General features: G+C 36.3%; 1 protein-coding gene across 13 annotated transcripts in view; it reads right to left on the bottom strand.

The window, feature by feature from the left end:
- Positions 1–23,995, bottom strand: part of ALG6 (ALG6 alpha-1,3-glucosyltransferase) — an 81,861-nt gene that overhangs the window by 17,755 nt on the left and 40,111 nt on the right. For all 13 annotated transcript variants that reach the window (XM_049879467.1, XM_049879457.1, XM_049879458.1 and 10 more), the window contains 11 exons: positions 23,572–23,661; positions 22,106–22,194; positions 20,359–20,441; positions 19,621–19,685; positions 18,176–18,361; positions 17,476–17,611; positions 15,453–15,538; positions 13,937–14,021; positions 10,652–10,722; positions 3,027–3,095; positions 2,720–2,918 (listed from right to left, as the gene is read on the bottom strand). In XM_049879467.1, the coding sequence (XP_049735424.1) occupies positions 2,720–2,918; positions 3,027–3,095; positions 10,652–10,722; positions 13,937–14,021; positions 15,453–15,538; positions 17,476–17,611; positions 18,176–18,361; positions 19,621–19,685; positions 20,359–20,441; positions 22,106–22,194; positions 23,572–23,661 (1,159 nt within the window). The remainder of the gene's footprint in view (positions 1–2,719; positions 2,919–3,026; positions 3,096–10,651; positions 10,723–13,936; positions 14,022–15,452; positions 15,539–17,475; positions 17,612–18,175; positions 18,362–19,620; positions 19,686–20,358; positions 20,442–22,105; positions 22,195–23,571; positions 23,662–23,995) is intronic.

Below are 23,995 nucleotides of genomic sequence, written 5' to 3'. Positions count from 1 at the left end.
AAGCAGCTGCAGCAGTACATCAACAGGGAACTGCCAGACACTGAAGCCAGATTCAGGAGAGGACGTGGAACCAGGGTATCGTTGCTGATGTCAGATGAATCTTGGCTGAAAGCAGAGAATACCAGAAAGATGTTTACCTGTGCAAAGGCATTCAACTGTGTGGATCATAACAAATTATGGATAACATTGCTAAGAATGGGAACTGCAGAACACTTAATTGTGCTCATGTGGAACCCGTACATAGACCAAGATGCAGTTGTTTGAACAGAACAAGGGGATACTGTGAGGTTTAAAGTCAGGAAAGGTGTGTGTCAGAGTTGTATCCTTTCACCATACTTATTCAATCTGTACACTGAGAAGCTGAACTATATGAAGAAGAACACAGCATCAGGATTGGAGGAAGACTCACTAACAACCTGTGATATGCAGATGACACACCCTGGCTTGCTGAAAATGAAGAGAACTTGAAGCACTGACCTTGAGGATTGATTACACCTCAACATATAGAAAACAAAAATCGTTACAACTGGACCAATAAGGAACATCATGATAAATGGAGAAAAGACTGAAGTTGTCAAGGAATTTGTTTTACTTGGATCCACAATCAACACCCATGGAAGCAGCAGTCAAGAAATCAAAGGATGCATTGCCTTGGGCAAATCTGCTGCAAAAGACCTCTTTAAAGTGTTAAAAAGCAAAGATGTCACTTTGAGGACTAAGGTGCACCTGACTCAAGCCATGGTGTTTTCAGTTGGCTCATATGCATGCAAAAGCTGGACAATGGATAAGGAAGACTGAAGAAGAACTGATGCTTTTGAATTATGGTGCTGGTAAAGAATACTGAATGAACTGTGGACTGCCAGAAGAACGAACAAATCCGTCTTAGAAAAGTACAGCCAGAATGCTCCTTAGAAATGATAGCGAGACTTCGTCTCACATACTTCAGGCATGTTATCAGGAGGGACTAGCCCCTGCAGAAGGACTTCATGCTTGGTAAAGAGTCAGGGAAAAAGGGGAGGACCCTCAATGAGATGGATTGACACAGTGTCTGCAACAATGGGCTCAAACACAGCAAAGATTGTGAGGGTGGTGCAGGACTGGGCAGTGTTTCATTCTGCTGTATACAGGGTTGCTATGAGTCGGGACTGACTTGACAGCACCTAACAACAATATACTCTCCTGTTCTCCTGCCATCACCCTAGTTGCTCCTTCTCAGATTCCTTTTGTAGTTCCTTCCCATGTCCCCTACGTCTATGCATTGCTGTGTCCCAGGGCTGAATACTTTCTCCTCTTATCAATCTGTATTCATGCCTTTGGTGAGTTCATCCAGTGTCCTGACTTTTATTACCATCTCAGACACACAACAAAAGCACAAGCAACAACAAAAAAAATAAACTGGACTTATCAAAATCAAAATTTCTGTGCTGCATACAACACCATCAAGAAAGTGAAGAGGCAACCCACAGAATGGGATAAAATGTCTGTAAATCACATACCTCCTAAGGAACTTGTATCCAGAATATATAAAGAACTCTTCAACTCAACAACAAAAAGACAAATATATGGGCAAAGGATCTCAATTGGCATTCCTTCAAAAGAGATCCACAACTGGCCAATAAACACAAAAAAGTAGAACTGTGCTCCATAGGGTTTTCAATGGCTGATTTTTCTGAAGTAGACTGCCAGTCCTTACTTCCTAGGCTTTCACTTAGGAGCCAAGCACATTAACCATTAGTACCATTCAGGGAGTCCCTCATACTCACTAAACCAAACTCGTTACTGTCAGGTCAATTTTGACTCATAGTGACCTTACAGGACAAAGTAGAACTGCCCCACAGGGTTTCCAAGGAACGGCGATGGATTTGAACTGCCGACCTTTAGGTTAGCAGCCAAGCTCTTAACCACTGTGCCACCAGAGCTCCTCATACCCACTAGGATGGCTATAATCAAAATGACAGAATAACAAGTGCTGACGAGTTTGTAGAGAAACGAACCCACATACACTGCTGACAGAAATATAAAATGTTGCAGCTACTTTGGAAAACAGTTTAGCAGTTCCTCAAAAGGTTAGGCATAGAGGTACCATATGACCAGCAATCCCACACATAGGTATATACCCAAGAGAAATGAAAACATAATGAGCACACAAAAACTTGTACACAGATGTTCACAGCAGCATTATTCATAATACCAACAAGTGGAAATAACCTAAATGTCCATCGACTGATGAAAATACGGTCTGTCCATCTGAGGGAATATTATTCAGCAATAAAAACAAGTGAAGTACTGATACATGGCTACAAAACGGATGAGCCTTGAAAACATTATCCTAAGAAGACAGTCACAAAATACCACATATTATAGGATTTCATTTATATGAGATGTCCAGAATAAGCAAATTTATAGAGACAGAAAGTAGATTAGCGGCTATCCAGGGCTGGGGGTGAGGAGTGAGGGTGGGAATTGGGAGTGACTGCTAAGGGGTACAGCATTTCTTTTTGGAGTAATGAAAAAATTCTGAAATTAGATTGTGATGATGTTTGCATAACTCTGTATACATACTAAAAACCACTGAAATATAAACTTAAAGTGATGAATTTTATGGGTCAATTTATGTGAATTATACCTCAAAAAAATATGTAAAGAAGAAATTTCAATGATTTAAAAAATTACTGGCATGCGGAAAAATGTACCATTCCTTAAAAACTGAACCACTTACCAAATGTTGTATAATTCTGGGAAGAAATGTAAAACATGGAAGATACTTCCTAACAGAAACAGAAAAGGATTGCAGCCGCAGTTCTTCTTCAGAAATCTTTTCAAATATTGAAAAAGAGGTAGCACAAGCTATAAAAAATGCCATCACTGTCACAACCGAGGGCATCAAAAGTTCATCTTTCAATAAAAGAGGTAGCATACTATAAAGGAAAGCAGAAAAAATATCAAAAGAGAACTGTCAATTCAAAACAATCACTTTGTAAAAAAGTATTAGTCTATAAGAACTATAGGAAATTGGTTTGACTCACCTAAATGTTGACACAAGTAAAAACCAAGTCGATATAAAAGGAATTTCATTTAAAACTAAGCAGACTGGTCTAAAATGGTAAAGAAAAAATATTTTAATATTCAAGAATATAATCTTAATTCCTACTTGAAAAAATACATACAAACACATTAAAAGAAAAGAAAGAAAAGCCAGCAAGGTCTCCATATGGACTACTGATTCATTTTGTTATAACTATCAATCCAAACTAAATGAGTCTAGACACAGAAGGGGCAGGAATTCCTCACAATAACAGTACACCATTAATGGAACATGTCTCTATCATGTAAACAGCAGCTTAAGAATCAGATAAACAGATCTGAACATTCAGAGAAAGCCTTTGCATATATTCTGTTCTACTTCACATAAATATGAAGTGAACTCCAGAGATATTTGTTTTCAAACGTTTCTTTTTTATCATCCTCCAGGTTAGATATTACTCCACTAAGTTAAAAACTAAAGCTACGACAGGCAGCATCATCATGCCCCTGGAGAGAGCACAAGAGAGGCAAAGAAGAGTTATAAAGGCAAGTAAGTTGATAATGGCAGTGTAAAAGAGGGGAAAAAAAATGAGTAAGAAAAGGCTACATGAAAAGGGCAATTAATATAGCAACAGATGGAACCACTGCCTCCATCAAGGAGCTGTTAGTGTCAGGGCTCCAAACTCTGTGGCCCCCTTACCACCTTCCCATGTCCATTATCTTCTGGATTCAACTGTGATAATAATGCTCAAGGAGAAGGATGCGGGGAGCCAGAAGACCTGGGTCCTAGTCCCAACTCTGCCACTTACTGTGTGACCTTGAGCAAAATGATTAATTTACCTGTTTTCTTACGTGTAAAAGGAAGTAATACCTTGAATTGCTAAGTGGTTGAAAGAACTCTTTTACATGTATCTTGTAGTGTTTACTTGTTAAGCCTGTCTTTCCTTCTTCAGAGTTAGAAGTCTTCAGTCACAATATAGTTGTTGTTAAGGGCCGTGGAGTTGATTCTGACTCACAGCAACTCCTTGTGACAGAAGAGAACTTCCCTCTAGGGTTTTCTAGGCTGTAATCTTCACTGAAGCAGATTGCCAGGTCTTTCTCCCACAGAGCTGCTGGGTGGGTTCAGCCATCCTTTGAGTTTGCGGATGAGCACTTCACTTTTGCACCACCAGGGCTCCTTCACTCACTTACACACTTCTTCATTTTCTCATCCGTTTATCAAATTTACTAAATACCTCCAATAAGTCAGATATTAGATACTATCAGGTGCTGGGGATACAAATGTGCATACAAACAATGCCTCTGCCCTCACAGTCTAGGAAAAATAATTTACGTATGAAAGCACTTTGTGAAATATAAAGACCACAAAACTGCAGTGATAGATATCAGACTGCCTGGCCATGGTGCCACATACAAATGGGCGATAAAAGCTTTTTTCTAATGTTGGTAGTTATTGAATTATTAATCATTTTTTATCTCCTTATTTTAATAAATAATATAAAAAGGTATGAGCATTCTCCCCTTTTCTTAGAAGGATAACTTTTACCCATGTCAACTAGCATATAAGATCTAAGGCCTGGGATTATAAACCAATTGTAAACTACTATACTAAAAGGCCACCACCCATCTGTCAGTTTGTTGTACTGTGGTGGCTTGCCTCTTGCTGTGATGCTGGAAGCTATGGCACTGGTGTTTTGAATACCAGAAGGGTCACCCATGGTGGACAGATTTCAGTAGAGCTTTAAGACTAAGAAAGACTAGGAAGAAGGGTCTGGTGATTTACTTCTGAAAATCAGCCAATTAAAACCCTATGATCACAAAATATTGTCTGAGACTGTGACTTGCTTACTTTGGACATATCATCAGGAGGGCCTGATCACTAGAGAAGGGCATCCTGTTTGGAAAAGTGGAAGGCCAGTGAAACCAAGGGAACCCGTTAATGAGACAGACTGACAGAATGGAGGTCAACAATGGACTCAAACACACCAATGATCATGAAGATGGCACAGGACTGGGCAACGTATCATTCTGTTGCACATGGAGTCACCATGAGTCAGAGCCAACTAACAACAACATATTAAAAGAAAACACTACAGGGCTTTCAATTTCATTTTAAAATCTAAATGAATTCATGTTAACAGCAAGTTCTTAGTAGGTGCCCAATATTATTTTCTCCTTCAGGGTCTTAATTATTTTCCATTTATTCATTCAATAATCATTTTACTGAACACAAGCATTTATCAAAAACTCCTTATGCACAGGCACTGCTCTGAAAGGATAAAAATGAATACAACTCAGCCCTTAACCTCAAGGTACTTAAAATGTATAGCCGAGCAGTAAAATCGCCTACATCCTTAACTTCTTTTCTGAACAGTTCCTTCACCTCCTTGTTCTAAATGATGCCTGGCTCGGTCCTCTGCCCTCTCAAGTGTTGCCTGTTTTCTACTCACAGCCTGGGAGTGGCTCTTCATTGCCATTTCCACACTGGTTCTCCCTCTCTGCACCCTAACAAGCCCCAGCTTTGAATCTCATGTCTTCAGACTTTATCCCCTACTATTCCCACCTTTGTTATCCACCAAACTACCAGGGTCATTACTCAACAGCTTCAGCTCCTTCCTCATCATCGCTCTCTAAAACCTTACTCATCTTAATTCTTGGACTCATTTTAATATATATGTAGATGAACCTCCCAACACCCTGGTCTTTCATGTGCTGTAACTTCTCTTTTCCAGTAATCTCATTTTCAGCCCTACCCCTTAAGGTCATACTCTACACTGCAACCACCTGGTAATCACAATTCATGCATTCTACTCTGACCACTGTATCTCCCACCTTTTCAACACTCCAACAATCTTCTGACCCCACCAAGACCTTTGATCCACTATTACTACCACCTTTCCACTTTTCTTTACCCCTTTGATGTCCTTTTCTTACCAATAAATAAATAAAAACCATACCCGTTGTCATCAAGTCGATTCTGACTCACAGCGACCCTGTAAGGTCACTCATTATACTCACTTCCATGCATTCACTCTCAAGTGCCATGCAAGGAAGGTAGTTATCTTCACTAGACAAAACCGTAAACCTTGAAACACCCAACTCTCCACCTGCACTTACGTCAACTATACCTGAGCAACTGGCCTGGAGAAAAACATTTACCCACACTGATTGGTCTCCATTTAAATATACGACCATGATATTCAAATGCTCAGCAACTACTATATATTTCCCTAGTCTGTTCACCCTGATTCTCTTTAGAAAAATGTTTCACACCTTCTCCGCTCTCATACTCCTAACACTTCCAATCCACTTTTAACTAATGACTTAGCTTCCCACTTCAATAAGAAAAGTGAAGCAGTTAAACGAGAACTTTCTACAGGTGCCCGCCATCACATCTACTCCCTCCTCAGCATGTGTACCCTTATTGCCTGCTTCCCTTCTTTTGCTAAAGATGAACAGTTCATGCCTCTGTCCACAGCCGATTCTTCCGTTTGTGTTCTAGTTCCTTCCCCATCACTCTCACTGAAGAACATTGCTCCAGCACCCCTCAACTCTCTCCTATATCAACAATTTTCCCTCTCTACCAACCATTCCCATGCTATTATTTCTTCTACCTTCTATCTCAAAACAAACAACAAACTTCTCTCTCCCTTATATATATATATATGTAAAAGACACAACATTTGTTAATTCAACATTTTCAGGTGTACTGTTTAACAATATCAATTACATTAATCATGCTGTGCAACCACCACCCATAACTGTTTTCAAATTTCCAATCACCATAAACGAACACTCACAAAACAAAAACTCTCCCTTTCTCCTTCCTTCCCACCCCTGGTAACTACTAATAAGCCTTGGTCTCTATACATTTTCCTGTTCTTGTTATTTCATATAAGTGAGATCATACAATACTTGTTTTTATGACTGACTTATTTCACTGGGTATAAGATTTTTGAGGTTCATCCACATTACAGCATGGGTCAGGACTTCATTTCTCTTTACAGCTGGGTAGTATTCCATCATATGCACGTAGCACGTTTTGTTTATTCATTCACCCATTGATAGACACTTAAGTTGTTTCCACCTTTTAGCTGTTATGAATACTGCCACAATGAACACTGGTGTACATGTGACTCAAACAAAATCTTTCCTACCAGTTTCAATAAAATTTCTCTAAAGAATTATCTACCTACCTCACACCATATACAAAATATTAAGGTCAATCAATGACCTAAATATAAAAGCTAAATCCATAGTACTCTTAAAAGAAAGCATAGAGGTAAGCCTTCACGGTCTTGGATTTGACAACAGTTTTTTTAGATATGACATCAAAGCACAAGCAACTAAAGAAAAAATAAATGAGACTCCATCAAACTTAAAAAACTTTGAGCACCTAAGAACACTATAAGAAAGTGAAAAGACAACCTACAGAATGAAAGAAAATATTTGCAAATTATGTATCTGATGAGATTCTAGTATCCAGAATATATAAAGAACTCTTACAACTCAACAACAAAAAAATAACCCAATTAAAAAATGGGCAAAGGACTTGAATAGATATGTCTCTAAAGAAAATATACAAATTGCCAAGCACATGAAATGCTAGACATCATGAGTTAAATTTATTTGTATCATCAATTGTATTTGCACTAGGGAAATGCAAATCAAAACCACAATGAGATACCACTTCACACCCACTCAGCTGGCTATAACCAAAAAATCAGAAAATAACAAGTGTTGACAAGAATGTGGAGAAACTGAAATGTGGAGAAGCACACAGCTGATGTGAATGTAAAATGGTACAGCTGCTGTAGAAAACAGTTTGTTGGTTCCTCAATAAATTAAAAATAGAATTATCATATGAGCTAGTAATTCCACTCAGGTATATAAACCAAACCCCCTGCCCCCGCCCCCACCATTAAGTCCATTCCGACTCATAGCGACCCTAAAAGGCAGAGTAGAACTACCCCATAGAGTTTCCAAGGAGTGCCTGGTGGATTCAAACTGCCAACCTTTTGGTTAGCAGCTGAGCTCTTAACCACTACGCCACCTGGGTTCCCCTTGAGTATATATCCAAGAGAACTGAAAACAAGTGTTCAAATAAAAACTTGTATACGAATGTTCACAGCAGCACTGTTCACAATACCCAAAAGGTAGAAACAGCCCAGATGTTCATCAACTGATGAATGGATAAACAAAAAAATATATCTAGACAGTGGAATATTATTCAGCCATAAAAAGAATAAAGTACTGATACATGCTACAGCATGAACCTTGAAAACATTACTCTAAGTGAAAGAAGTCAGACACAAGAGGTCACATATTGTATGATTCAATTTATGAAATGTCGGGAATAGTCGAATCCACAAAAACAGAAAGTAAATTAATGGCTGCCAGGGGCTGGAAGGGAAGGGGAATGGGGAGTGACTGCTTAATGGGTACAAAGTTTCCTTTTGGTGTGATAAAAATGTTCTATAACTAGACGGTGGTGATAGTTGCACAACACTGTAAATGTACTAAATGTCACTAATGGTAAAGCTTTATGTTATGTGTATTTTAACTAAAATTTAAAATATATATCTATAAAAAAATACATATATACACACATTTAAAAAAAGAATTATCTATGCTTATGTCTTCAATTTTTTCCTCTCATTATTATTACTTAAATCCGTCCTAATCAGGCTTTTGCCACTACCACTCCACAAACACTGGCCTTGTCAAGGTCACCAATGACTTCCATATTGCTAAGGCCAATAATCTACTCTCAGCCCTCATCTTATCTGACCTATTAGCAGCATCTGATACAACTGACCACCTCATGTTCTTAAAACATCTTCTTCACTCAGCGTCCAGGACACCAGCTCTGCTGGTATACATCCTACCTCACTAGTCATTCCTATTTGCCTCTTCTCCCAGATCTCTTAACATTATGTAGCCCAGGACTCAGTCCTTGATCCTTTCTCTATCTATTCACTTCCTTGGTTATCTCATTCAGTCTCGTGACGGTAAATAACAAACATGTGTACTGAAGTCTCCAACCTCCAACTCAACTTCTTTCTGGAACTCCACTTACATATCCACTCCAGACTCACATATCCTAATGTCGACTCAACGTCTCCACTTGATGTCTAAAGATATACCCAGCACTGAACTCCTGAACCTCCCACGCTGTCCCAATCCTAGCCTAATCCTGCTCCACTTGCAGTCTTGCCCATTTCAGTAGACACTTTTATCCTTCCAGTTCCAGGCCAAAGACCATGGGCTTATCCTTGGTTTTTCTCACATCCTACATCCAAATCATTAGGAAACCTTTTGGTTCTATAATTATATTCAGAAACTGACCACTTCTCACTTCTTCCACTATTGCTATCTTGGTCCCAGTCACCGCCATCTCTCACCTGGATTATAGTAGTAGCCTTCTAAATGGTTCATGTTTCCTAGCCTTGCCCCCAACAATCTATTCTCAACCTGCAGCTAGAGTGATCCTTTAAAAACACCAAGTCAGATGATGTTTCTTCCTCAAAATCCTCCCACGGCTCCCCATTTCTTTCAGAATAAAAGCTAAGGTCCCAAATATAGCTACAAGGTCCTACAAGGTTTGGACCCCACTTAAATTCTGGGGAAAATGTGTATGTTTGAAAGTAACACCTCCCTATAGTTCCATTCCCCCTAGCACTAGGAATTTTTGTAGGGTTAGTCTAGTCTCATATAATCGTGGTAAGATTCAACTCAGGTTTGAGCTGTGAGGGATGAAATTTAATAGTCCTCTCATCATGCAAAGGTATTGAGACTATTTTGCTTAGGGCAAAGAAACCTTCCACACAGGCTAGGCCAGCTTACTAGAAACTTTTGTGCTGAGGTTTTAGTCCAAAACTTCACTTAATAAAAGTGATACTGCCTTGAATTTGTCATTGGTCATTCTGTACATGTATCTTCTACATGAACCTACCAAACAGGGTGAAAGATGGGCAGGACTGGGTGGTAGTGGTTTGGTATTTATTTAGGGCAGGATTCAAGTATTCCAAGGTGTTCTGGGAAAATGCTATTTTAATATCAGGAAAATACACCCTCAACTGTCACCAAATTTCTATGAAAAGCATATAACTGGAAACCAGAAAAAATCTTAAGGCTCCTAAAACAAAGCAGTCTGGTTAGAGACTTCCAATAGAGTCTAATCAAAGGTTATGGCAAAGGAAAGAGAAAGGAGGCAATATATGAAAGACTCTTTGGAGGTTAATAGAGAGAACAAGGCTACTAAATAGATATGGAAATGAATGAAATGAAAAAGGCAAAGATACAAACTGGTTCCAGTCTGAGAAAAGCCTCTTTGGAGGACACACTTTTTAAAAGCATAGATATAATGAAACAGGAAGAAATAAAAAGTACAGTAATCCCTACAAATTTTTTAAAGTTTAAAATATTATATTTAATAAAGAAATAAAATCATAAGGAAATTTTGGAAAAATAATCTGGAAAAGTATGACTTTGTAAAATAATTTATGCAAATATATAACACTTGTGTAGTTTTGTTTTACATTTAAGCAGATATTTATATTAAACTATAAATTTATTTATAGTTTATATACAAGTAGTAATAAATACATCAAACATTTTTACTTACAGTGATACCAAGAGAATGGATTTTTCATGTACTTGGAAAGAAAATAAAAAAAATGATAGAGCACAGCTAACCTTAAAGGAAAAAAAGGAAAAATGAGATATAACTTAAAATAGAATAAAAATAGAATAGCAATTATAAATCTAAAAATCATTTCAAATGAAATTTTAAAGAATAATGTGACTTCTAACTAGAAGCAAAATATATATGCAACACTAGCATGTATATTTTAAATCAGATTTAATACCGTATTTTTATACAAATAACACAAGTCTTCTACATTTGTTTGCCTACCACACCCTTCCCCCACCCCATGAGGTATTTTCAAAAGTGCTATTTTACACATTGTTATAAAAAACTTAGCATAGCACAATTACGAAAATACCTCATGGGAAAAGGATGCTGTTAGCAAAAGGTGAGCATTATTTGCATAAAATACAATAATCAAAGTACTCTTTTATAAACAATGATTATAAAGCTATGCTTAACTACCTAAAACAAGTTCATTGAGACTCAATAATAAGCAAAACTACTAAGTACCTTAGACACAAGAATCATGCCTTCATCTTCCCTTGGAATCCCTAACACTTTGAACTAATAAGTATGAAGGCCAAGAAGGTCAAAATCTAAAACTGCCAAAAAAAAATCTATTTTCATGTTCTTAAAATGTATACTTCAATAAAATATTTTAAATGTTTTATAAATTCATCATTTTCTATTTGGTGTTTTAAATGAAAATGACTTAGATCTATTTTCGGAAGTTCATTTTCTACATATTAGACATGCCTACATACATACATCCATCTAGTTACTCAAGCCAAAAGCCTGGATTACCATCATGTAGAATGCTACACATCCAACCCTTCAGTAAACCCTGTCTATAAAACCTCCTAAATAAAATATCCATCCGCTTCTCTTCACCTCCTCTGCTGATGGTGGAGCAGAGTAGTCTTGAGCCACCCACTTCCATCTTTCTTCTGGACTACTGCAATAACCTCATAACTGGTAACACTTTTGCCCCTTACAGTCAGCCCATTCTCCATACAGTCACCATCTCAGATCATATAATTTCCCTGTTTAAAGTCCTCCAACAGCTTCTCATCACCCTTAGAATAAAATCCAAACTCTTGCAAAGAGCTACATGATCTAGCTCCTGCCTTCCTCTTCCAGTTCACCTCTTACTCTCGCCTTCACTCACCTCATGCCAGCCACTTCATACCTGTTCCTTTACGCCTCAAACATGTCAAAAGTGTTCCTCTGCATTTGCTTTTATCAAGTCAGAACCTCCTTCTTGGGGTTGGCTCCTTCTGACTGGTCATTAAATTCTCAGTTCCAATGTTACTTCCGGAGAATAAGAACTTCCCTGACTCAAACTATCCTGGTGACTTGTCAACCCTATCCCATCGGCTCTCTTTTCACATCATCCTATTTTCTTCATAGCACTCATTACTCCCAGATATTTTCCTAACTGATTTGTTCATTGTCCATTTCCTGCCACGAACCGTGAAAGGCCCCAGTTAAGAGAGCAAGGGCATTATCTGTCATTTACTTACATGCCCACTACCTGGAAGAGTGGACCTGGCACATCAGAGGGCACTGTATAAACACTACTTAACAAATTCAAAATAAATCATTTTGCTGCTATAGATATATTAGCATTAATATTATCAATTATCTCAATTATAGATTTATATTGAGAAATAGTTCAACCGAACATAATTTAAAGGAAAATACTTCTAAAATTATAATGTGAAATGTTTTTAAAGCTCTCAGAAGTATGCAATAAGAATTCAAAACATTATCAACAAAAATAATTAATTTACTTGTTTTAAACACAGTGGTTTGTATCAAACATAGTTAACAAATAAAATAATAAAACATTTTTTCTGGCTCCAGCCCTAAAAGTAATCATCTCTAACACTGCTACAGTTACTCAAATTCTGAAATTCTATTCCATTATCTTTAAAATAGACCTTTATTTAGCATGTTATTTCCTAGAAAAATAACTTAATCACACATATTTCAAAACTTTTACCAGTTAGGCCAATAAAAACATCAGGGCATTACTAACCACATTCATCCTGTTCTAAACATCCCATAGAATACTAACAGTGGGTGACTTTACACGCTCAGAGTTCATTCACAGAGGTGAAACAACAGAAATCAGCAACAAAAGGTAATAAAGAAAAAGGAATTAAAAATAAAGATAATGAAACAGGAACATGAAACTATCCTTTTTGCATAGTAGAACTGAGATGGACTTTCTCAAAGTTGCATCGTTCAGTTCTGGTTTGTTTTTAGAACATAATGTTAATACTAAGAGGCAGTCCCAGAATTGGAACCCAAGTTTCTACCAAGTGTTGTCTCTAATACTTCCTGTTCCCATAAACTAAATCTTCTCAATCTTTTAAAAGGTACTCTTTTAATGTCATTTTACAGACCAAGGTACAGAAAAACAGATTAAATACCACAGAAATACAACCAGGAAGGGTTTGTAAGCCTACTGAGAGAAATCCTAAACTACAGGAAATATACGCAATCCATCTTCAAACTTACACAAATCATCTTCCTGAACAGAGATCTGCCTCATCCCCTTATCGAAAAAAATTTTTTTTTACTTCTCTCACACACAAATCAAGCTCCAAATTTTCAACCCAATATATCTGGTCCTTTCAACCCTTCTCTCTCGTTGTATCTTCTCCTAGCAACACACACACAAAAGTCACACAAATTTTATTGTTACCAGAACATTCCCTGTCCTTTCCCGCCTCTGTACCTTGAAGCTCTTCTTCCTGTCTTGAATACTCTTCTGTTATATAAACTCCTATTCCAAAATCTTGCCCAGCTTTCAAAAACTGGCTCAAATCCCACTTGGTCTAAGAAGCTGTCTTAAAATCTCCCCCCCCAAAAGTAATATCTCCCTTTTCCACGTTATCGTAGCACTTCATTTATACCTGACAAAACTGAATACTATCTCCTTTATATACAGCATAATTCCTTAAGCACAGGTCTATCACCACAGTTTTCTTCTTTGTATTCCCTCATTATTACAAAGAAGAAACTGAGTAAATATTTGTTGAATTAAACTGAAAGATCCTGATTGCTCTGCCTAGTGCCCAAAACAGCACCTACAAATGGTATACACAGTCAGTGAATATTTGCCGAACAAATGAATGAATGCCTTATTTCCTAATTCAGTGAATAATGTTCAGGGCAAGAAAATAATAATTTATATTGTTAAAACAAGCTGCAGCTAGAATTAAGTATTTAAAATAATGAGAAACTTACCAGAGTGAATCTGAATCCTTTGGGAGAGGGCTGAAGTGTTAATTTTATACATGCAGGAAGCAGGCTCAAAAATGTAAAACAAAAGCTAAAAAAAAGTAATAAAAATAAAATAATTGTTTTCTTTGCAGGAGTTTAAATCTAGTTAAAACAAAGTAATATTTTAAAAGTATAAAGATAATATTATGTATCAAAACACTGATTTTGAATTAAAGTTTATTTTATGACCAAATAACTTTTAAATAGTCTATGTACAGATTTTAATATATATATGATTAGCTGATATACTACAGAGCATAACACTGTAGTACCAAATATTGCTTGTGTTATTTTAGCATTTAATACCATTTATAAAAAAAAAAAAAAAAGATATAACTGAAGGTCAATTCTCAAACACTCAAAATAAGAAAGCACAGCCAAGTTTAAAGAAACAATGCTATATTTGTAACACAAACATTCATAAACTTTACTCACAGAAGTTGATTATCAGATTTTCAACTTCTCTAAGTCAGATAAAAACAAGTTAGAAAGGGAGTGGCAAGTAGCTAGAGCTTCGCCTACTGGTGATTGATGGGTGGGAGGAAAAAGAACTAGAGAAAGCAGACAGACTCAACAAAGTAGAGCAGTCTGGAGCCATTTAGTATGATGGCATGCAGCCCTTGAAAGCTCCAAAGGTAAGTATTATAACCTAACACAGTAAATGATTTTCCCACTTGTGTTGGCTTTGTGATGTATCAACTTGGCTGGGCTGAACTAAAGTCCCCAGAACTCTCTCCAGTATGCTTTCCATTAGGGTGGACTACAAGGGATATTCTCTGACAAGGGTTGGTGGGCATAAGGAGGCAGTGCCCATTTTGTAGCATATACATACCTTCTCTCAGTTATTCAAACTCTAATCTAGGTGCTACAGTGAAGGAATTTCAGACATAATTAAAGTCCCTATTCAAATGATTTTAAGTTAATTTTTTTTTTTTTTAAAGGGGAGATTAGCTTGGGTGGGCCTGACTTAATCAGTTGGGAGTCCTTTAAAAGAGGGCTTAGGTCTTCCCTAAACTCAGTTGCTCCAAATAAGAGCTAGGTCTAAACTGCTCTCTTTCCCCCATCTAGAAGTCCCTTCCTGGTAGCCTGCCATGTAGACTTCCTGCTTACTTAGCCAGCCACCACAAATGCATAAGCCAATTCCCCATAATAAATCCACACTAATACACATAATCTCCTACTCATTCTCTGGTTGTACCCTAACTGACATACCTTTGGAGATCATCACTCTGAAGACAATGTTAAATCATATTTAATTTACTCTCTGTTTAAGGAGAAGACAATTAGGTAACTATTCAGAAAGACTTTCACATAAAACAATTAAAATAAAAAAGTTTTGTTGTTAGAGGGATAGGTTTAAGTTATATAGAGATGTCACTAACAGTTAACCCTCATTCCTTAATGATGCCAGATAAATATTACCATAATAGTTTCAGAGAGTAAACTATAAAACGCTGTATACAAACTTTGCATCTCTTACCTGATTATTACCTGGCTGTGACGTGGCAAAATATCCTTAATCTTCAGAAAGACATTGAAGCTGCACCAAATATTGGCTACTTTATCCTTAAAAAGATATTTGTTAATTTTACATTCTGGTGTAATTAAAAGCAATATAAAACCCCACCAAGTACACTCCATAATCTCTAAGAAAACAGGCTTTTCACTCACCAACCCTAGCCTAGACATTCCCAAGAAATACTTCCTATTTTTCAAAGAGCAGCACACCATCCCTAAAAACTGTAGTTATTCAACTTTGGAAATTTTTCTAAGAAATCTTTTTTTTTCCTAATTTGTAGTACATATATTAATTGTAATATATGTACCTGAATTTATTTAGTCTACTAGCACCTAGAAATCACAAGAGTTAACTGCTACTAAATGAAGAAATTTAAAGACATTAGCAGTTGTGCTAGGATCGCTTTCAAAATTAAATTTGTTACAGCTCTAATGCTCATGAAACCCATCCTCTACACAGCTGTTTGACTCACAGCTGTGTAGGCATAACATCAAGGAAGCAACTATCACTGACAACTGTACCACCCGACTTCCCTATGTCGGATCAAAGAAAATGGTCTTCAGATTTTGAGAACAAGTGAACAGAGGACACTGGCAACATCACCAACCATGTAAGATATTCATTTTTATATTTATCATGAAAATTACCATTTCTGAAATGAAAGGTAAGGCAAATAACCAGGCAGCTTACATGGAGAATTAAAACTCTTCTTTACGTAGGTGTTAAAGTTAGATGTTATATAAAAAAAAGGAGCCCTGACGATACAGTGGTTAAGCACTTGATTGTTAACCAAAAAAAAGACTGACAGTTCAAACCCACCAGCCACTCCATGGCAGAAGGGTGTGGCAGTCTGCTTCCATAATGATTAAAGCCTTGGAAATCCTACTGGGCAGCTCTACTCTGTCCTCAAGGGTCCCTATGAGTCGGAATCAACTCGATGGCAATGAGTTTGTTTTTTGGGGGTTATATAAAGAAAAGGTTAGGAGCACAGGTTGGGAAGTTCAAATCACAGCTCTCTCACATACTTGTTGTGTGAATCTCTGACCTCAGAGTCCTTACCTATAAAGTGGGGATAATAATAATATCTACCTCACAGTGCCGCTGTAAGGATCAAATGAAATTACAAGTAAAGTGTCTGGACCTAGTAAGTAAGTGATGATAATAATAGTGACTACTACTATTATCGGTAAGATCATCATCATCATCCCACCAACACACATTCCTGTTCCTTCATAACACCATATTCTTTCTTAGTCTCCCTCAAAATACTGGTTCCATCCTCTTTTTGGTCTAGAAAAGATATTCTATAGCAATTTATGTATTCAAAACTAGAAACATATATATGTTTTCCTAATTCTTTTTAAATTAAGTGTTTATTCAAAAGCAAATTATCTATAAATATACTGTCTCTGTCTAAGTTTATTGAAGGACTTTTTTTCAGAAAAATGGTTTGCCCAATTACTAAATTTAATCTTCAAATTACTCACGTAATAAACGTTAAACAAGAGTGATTAAACTAACATTAAATGAAATAAAATAAAAGATTCTCATTAAAAATTATCGTGATGGGAGTTATATATCTCATTAGGAATTATAAGATCTTTTTGAAGCAACCATGATTATTAGTTTCACAAATAATTTCCTAAGTCTAAAAAGAGAACATAAACCAAAACATTACAGAGTTGTTAACTTTGTAGCCACAACTTCTCATGCTTTCAGGATGGACCCTATTTATTTCATTAGAGAAACATATAACTGAATTGTGGATCTGATGATGGCATGAATATCACCTATTACAGTAATGTATTAGAAAATGCCAGCTGAACGAGGGGTTATACACTGGATTAAATAACTAGCAAGGAATGACTGCTGGAGGGGAGCAGCTGAAGTTCCTATTCCTTGTGTGGCTTCTACATGAAATCCCCAAAGGTCACAGGGAACATATCACAACAGAAAGGAGGAAGAGCAACGTTTCTAAACATGCCTCAAATAATCCACGATCAACGGGGAAAAGTCTTCTTAGAACCTGCAGGGTTTGTTCTCTTTCTGCAAAGAATGGCAGCCAGCAGAGAAGGAAGGAAGCCACAACAGTACACGCTAGCTTAATTAACAACACAAACCTAGAACAAAAACAAATGCATACAGTAAGACTGGGACAGGCTAATAATTCTGAGAAATCAATCAGAGTCTCACTAAATATAATAAATGCAAATACATAGTAATGATAAATCTATGTTACCAGTATAGGTTTAAGATGGTAGTCTGCTCAAATCAGAGTTAAGAAACTCACCATTGCTAAGATGTCACTTTTTCAACTCAAAGACTGCTACTGACATTCCAATGAACATTTACTTAGGTGACATTCCTACAGGACTTAGGGAATGCAGCCATAAAGAAAAACATCAAACTGGAATTTTATTTCTAGTAAGGTTATAATATTTATTCTCTAAAAGGATGAAATTCTATAGCAACGCTCTAACAAGCTAATCCACATTACCTCCAATAGGCGTACATTGATCAAGTTACCGCTCCAGTTAAAAAAAGAGATTTAAAATAAAGAATACAGAACATGACTTAAGCTCTCTCTTCCCTCTCATCCTACAGCCAATACATTAATAAGAAATCACCAAGAGGCAAAGTGAAATTCTACTTTTTTTTTATTCCAATATTTAAAAACCACTCACCCCTTTCCTTTCAGGCCTTTTTTAAAACACTTGCCAAGTAAAAAGCAAAAAAATGGCAAGGAGTGGTAAAGTTCCATCTGTTTATAATTTACAGCTAAACAAAATGCCAGTGACCCTAGCAGGTCCCAGTCACAAGATACGCCAAGAACACCCCACAAAGCAAAGCCAAGACTCACAGAGTTATATATGTTTCTGTGTCAAGGAAATTAGTTCAATAATTAAAAGAGATCTTGCATTTTACAGAACATATTTCTTACATGATTTTAAAATAATCTGTCGGGTTATACAACATATACCAATTCACCAAGAAGCACATTTATATTTTGAGTACTTTTCTGTATATGTTTCATTTCATAATAAAAATAGTTTAAAAAATCTGGTGACCGGCTTTTACTCTTTCTTTCTTTTACATCAGATGCTCTTGATGTTACCAGAGTATTTGATTGGCATAGTCAGTGATCCCACAAGCTTACAAAGTAGAGGCTACTTTTATCCCCCTCTTCAAAAAATCAAGCTAAATTGTGAAAGCTATAGATTTGATTATCTTTTGCAAGCCGTTTGTTAAAAACCAAAAACCAAACCTAGTGCCGTCAAGTCGATTCCGATTCATAGCGACCCCATAGGACAGAGTAGAACTGCCCCACAGAGTTTCCAAGGAGCGCCTGGCAGATTTGAACTGCCGACCCTTTGGTTAGCAGCCGTAGCACTTAGCCACTATGCCATCTGGGTTTCCAGCCCTTTGATAGATACCCAAATTAATTTAATTACAACTAAAACATGTTAGCATTGAAAGGATTTATTAAGCCATCACGTTGCTGGGTGTTACGGTTCCTTTTTTTCCTTTGGGACAGAGAGTAACATTCAATAAACTAGAATACAAATTGGACAACCAGGTCCAGATTTTACAAATTTATCCTCTGAGACCTGTTTGTTTTTGATTGTCCTTTATTTTAGGTATGAAAAAATATAATCATAAATCCACATAATAGGTTTTAATTATTCTATCAGTTTTAGTTTCCCGAAGCTTCCTGGCTACCACCATTTACTGGAGAATCATCTTGTTTTAGAGCTCAATAAACTATAAGACTGTTTCCCTTTTTTAAAGTATCAGATAACACTCAGGACACATGTTACATCTTTTCAGAATGAAAAGGGCATAACTATACTCGGCACTCGTATTCCAACTTCCCAGAAAGAGCTACTCAGTCACTAACATTTTATTCCCAGACCAAAGAGGTGTGAAAAGTAATTCTATTTTTAATAAATCTGTACTCTACCCTTCAAGTAAAACCTTCGTAAACAGATTATTTTATATATTTGTGAAAATAATTTATATAAGCAAGCACCCCAGCAAATAAGACATTATTGGATGACATTATACACATTTGAGCCTAGATTTCATAATATGCAAATAATGACTTCATTTCTCAACTAGTAAAGGATACTGAAAATGTCCATAGTCGATAAGAATAAGGCCAGGATATAGCAATATGCACAATACATTAGTAATCTGTAAAGAAAAACACTGTGAAATTAGTAATCTGTTACTTAGATTAAACAAGGTAAAGTGTGGTTTCATTTAACACAGTAGCAAATGTTCCCCCTTTGCTGAGGTGCTGTATTTTCTATCTACCAAAATTTGTCAGCTTTCATAAAATAGTTCTTTTAGGCACTGAACTTTTCATAGGGGTGACATAGAACATTTCAATAAAAAAGGAAAAATCACTAAGAGGTTATTTGTCAGAGGAAGTACTTTTAGAAACACACATCAGAAAAGTTAATCTAATAATTAAACTATCTGCAATAATCAAAAAGAGTATTTGGTAACGGTGAATATGAGGATACAGCAACTTAACAAAAAATGCTTTTCAGTTTAGTCATTCTCATAAACCAGCTCAAAATTCAGATTTACCAGTTAGGCAGTAAACTCAGCATGCTGTGTAATTTAGCAGTACATAACCTCTAAAATTCAGTCCATCTTATAATTACTATGGTAGGGCACTGAGATAATTACTGTAAGATAAATTGATGTTTTCCAAATAAAAATTAATTAATAGAAGATATTCTGTCCCCCATTATTCTATCTATTCCTAAAAGCATGGCTTCCTTAAGACCTATACTTAATAGTCAAGCTAATAAAGAAACCATTTCAGAGACAAAATGTTAGGTTGTTTAAAACTTACCTTTCTCTTAGTTGAAGTTTCTTTTAAGCAGCAACAGTACAAAATCACTGCAGGTATGTAAATCAGCACATCAGCAATAAAAACTGAAAAAACAAGCGAATAGTTTAAGTGTGAGTCCATCGGGATCTACAGTAGCCCGTTAACTGCCTCCCTCTCCAGTCCTGACTGGGAATTCTATTAACACAAGGTGCCTACCCACCCTGGACAAGTCTGTTCCATAACCAGCCCTTCTATTCTCTTCATCTCTGCCTGATTTCAACTGATATAGTACTAAAAAGACTCTTTTCTAACTTTTCTCTAGCAAGCTTACACATTAATTAGATACAATCCAAACTAAATTTTCTCTTTGCTCTGACTTGTACTTAAAAGTGAGGAAAACTCCAAGCATGGGCAGATAACAATTTTTTCTCAGTATTTTTTTTACTATCTGCATACTCTAAATTTTCTGATATAAAGAAAATTCAAATGTGGTAATGCATAGGGTAATCTTTTAAAATGTTAATGTTTATAAAAAATATATAAATCTTTACTAATTAATGCATATAAAGAGCTTAAAGAGGAAACTAAAGTAAGTTTTTAAAAAAGGCAATTCACAATTCTGATGGTTCAGTCCTTTTAGAACACAGAAAAGCAGATACATTAAGTTCTTTAACAGTGTAACAGCTGTCCAATGAGCGTCTTTTTTCTCAGTGTACTGCATTAAACACAGTGTCCAGAAAAAGGGAAGTGATCCACTTTCTGTGTTAGATGCATGGAACACTATGCTCAGCTCCAGACGCCACATTTATGATGACACTGACAAACTGGAATACATGCAAAAGAACAGAGCACAACCAGAGGCTTCAAAGCCACAATCACATTCAACAAACTGATCACCTCAGGGATACTGACACATCTAGGACTGCTTAACCTGGAGAAGAGAGGACCGCAAATACCTGTAGAGTGTTAGGTATAGAACTTACTCTGTGTGACCCAAGGAAATTACTAGTAGACGTTCACTGTAAGAAAGACATTTTTAATGATTAGGGCTCTCTGAAAACAGAGCAGGCTGTCTCTAAAGGTTGTGAGTTCCCTGCAAACACAGGTATTGGTCCAGAAGCTGACTGATCACGTGGTGAGTATGCAGTTAGTTCAGAGAGGGTTAAGCATTGGTGGCAGAGGGGGATTATCTCTTCAGCCTGAGATTTGACGACTAGTAAAGAAATAAATTCTGACTAAATTTAGATTAAATAAGGCAAAGGCCCAGGCTAGCAATAAAGTCTAAGTTATGCACAGCTTTTAAAAAAATCTAAGCTTATTACTTTCAAGTTCCTAGAACAGCACACAGTAGATGCTCAATAAACATCTGTTGAGTAGAATACTTAATTTAGCAACAATGTATAAATTACAACTGAAAGGTTTAAGGAAAAGGTGAAAGGGATTTGTAATTAGGATATTACAGCAGTAGCCTCAACAACTAAAGGCTCAATTTATCGTTGTCTGATCTCAGGTAAGTTAGTTGCCTCACTTCACTGCTCCTCAGCTTCCTCAGCTTAAAATAGGGTAATAATAGTATTTGCTGCATATGGGGATTCAAAGAATTAAGTAAGATAATGAATGTAAAACACCGAGAATTATCCCTCTCTACTTTTGGTCTTAATAGTTACACAATTTAAAAAGTCAGTAAGAATAACAACAGTACCTTTTATTAGTTGGTCCAAAATTTCTAAAAATTCAAATTTCACACTCATACCTATTGCTCTTTTACCTGTTGCACGCATGAAGAGCTTATGTGCCTGACTCTCATATCCACGTGATGTATGGAGAGCAATCCAGTCTGGATTTATAAACTCTGCCCTGCAAACCAAAGCATATACGCACATGCTTTATTCTTCTATTACTTTTAGCAATAAGGACATCTGAGAACATACAAACTTGAGAATTAGCTATTGCTCTTATAAAGCAATAAAGTCAACACTTAAACTTAGCGCTTCCTATTTAATCATGTGAAACTAACTGAAGCTATCAAACAGGGTCTGCCTTGCTCATCTTTCAACAAAACCATACAACACGGAACTATAAGCCCTACCTTCACAGTTGTTCCAGTGTAAAAACAACCTGCTGTTACATTTCATTTACAAAACACGTTCTTTGTAAAGAACAATATACTAGTATTGGCCAGAGGATCATATTTTATCATTTATAATCTTCAGTTATCATAACAGTCAGCTACAATAAACAGCTATTGATCATAAACCACTGTATAAAATTAAACAATCATTAAATATAAATAAAAATTTTAATCATATTACATTGCCCCGAACACTATAAAGTATAACTGGCTGTCATGAAGTTCAGGGTCTTATTTTGAATCTATGAAGCTAATTTTTACAAAATAGGAAATAGTTGAAGTTGAAATAATAAAATAAGTAAGATAAGTTCAGGAGATACATTGTGAAGAAGTTCCTCAAATTCCTCCTGACACACTAAAGTCTGAGATGGAATACCACTAAACAGGAAAAATGAGTTTCCACCAAAATAAAGTTCCTTATCTTTTTAAACCATTCTACTTCTTTAAAAGTAGGAATTTTAGTCCCCATCTTACTCATAGAGTAAAACACTAGAGTAATTTTAGTTTAGTCAGAATGATATCTGTACCTACAGTTTAGTCAGAATGGTATCTGGACCTTACTGTGGGTCATTCCAGAAAAAAGTGTTCCTATGCACAACTAACCAAAACCAAAACCAAACCCAGTGCCATCGAGTCAATTCATGCACAACTAATCCATATTAAATATATTTCACAGTAGTCCCCATATAATTGGTAACATCTCTACTGTGGTTTTATGCAAATAACGTGCACCCTCTATGTCTGTTTGCCAACCACATCCTCCCCTGCTCCTGAATTATTTTCATTAAGTGCTTCCGAATGGGGAGGGGTGAGGTTGGCAAACATAGACAGTACACATGATTCACATAAAAATACAAAACATTGAAAATGAAGCTGGATTTTTGCATTTCTTTCTAGCCTATCCTACAAAGAATAGAATGTTTAAACTTTGATAGCTACCTTTCTTACAACCTGTTTATAAAGCCATAGTGCTTTACAAAGCAGAATACAGTAATAGCTACAACTGATCTCTCCTCTATTCAACAAAGGCAGATCACCCTGTTTCTTAGTATATTTACTAAAGGCACAAATATTTAAAGTTAAATTAAGGAAGAAAAACTTACACATATGCACATAAGAGACTATGATAAGCTGTAAGAGGTGGGTAATCCAGCCCCCAATACTGTAAATTGTTATCACTGGTGTTAAAATACCTGAAAAAGAAAAAAGAAAGCACTATTCTATTAACCAATATTCAACAAATATACTTAAAATTTTTTCTGAGCTCACAATTACAAGGTTTCGTTAATTAGCGACCCAATAATTTATCATTCAAACCAGGGCACTCTTCAGAGTGAAAGAGGAAACTATTAATAATAAAGCCAGGACAGCAGGCACAAACCAGTACTACCAAGCAAACCAGGACATACTGTCACCTTATCTTATAGACCTAACCATGACTAACACTGAAGCAACCAAAAATATGCAACAAAGTAGACGATTTGCTTCAGGTAGTCTAACAAATTCAGGAACAATATAAAAATCACA

This window comes from Elephas maximus, chromosome 3 (assembly GCF_024166365.1).
Source record: "Elephas maximus indicus isolate mEleMax1 chromosome 3, mEleMax1 primary haplotype, whole genome shotgun sequence".
NCBI classification, from domain to species: domain Eukaryota; kingdom Metazoa; phylum Chordata; class Mammalia; order Proboscidea; family Elephantidae; genus Elephas; species Elephas maximus.
Note: the sequence above shows the minus strand (reverse complement) of the source record. Positions and strands in the feature narration are given on the sequence as shown.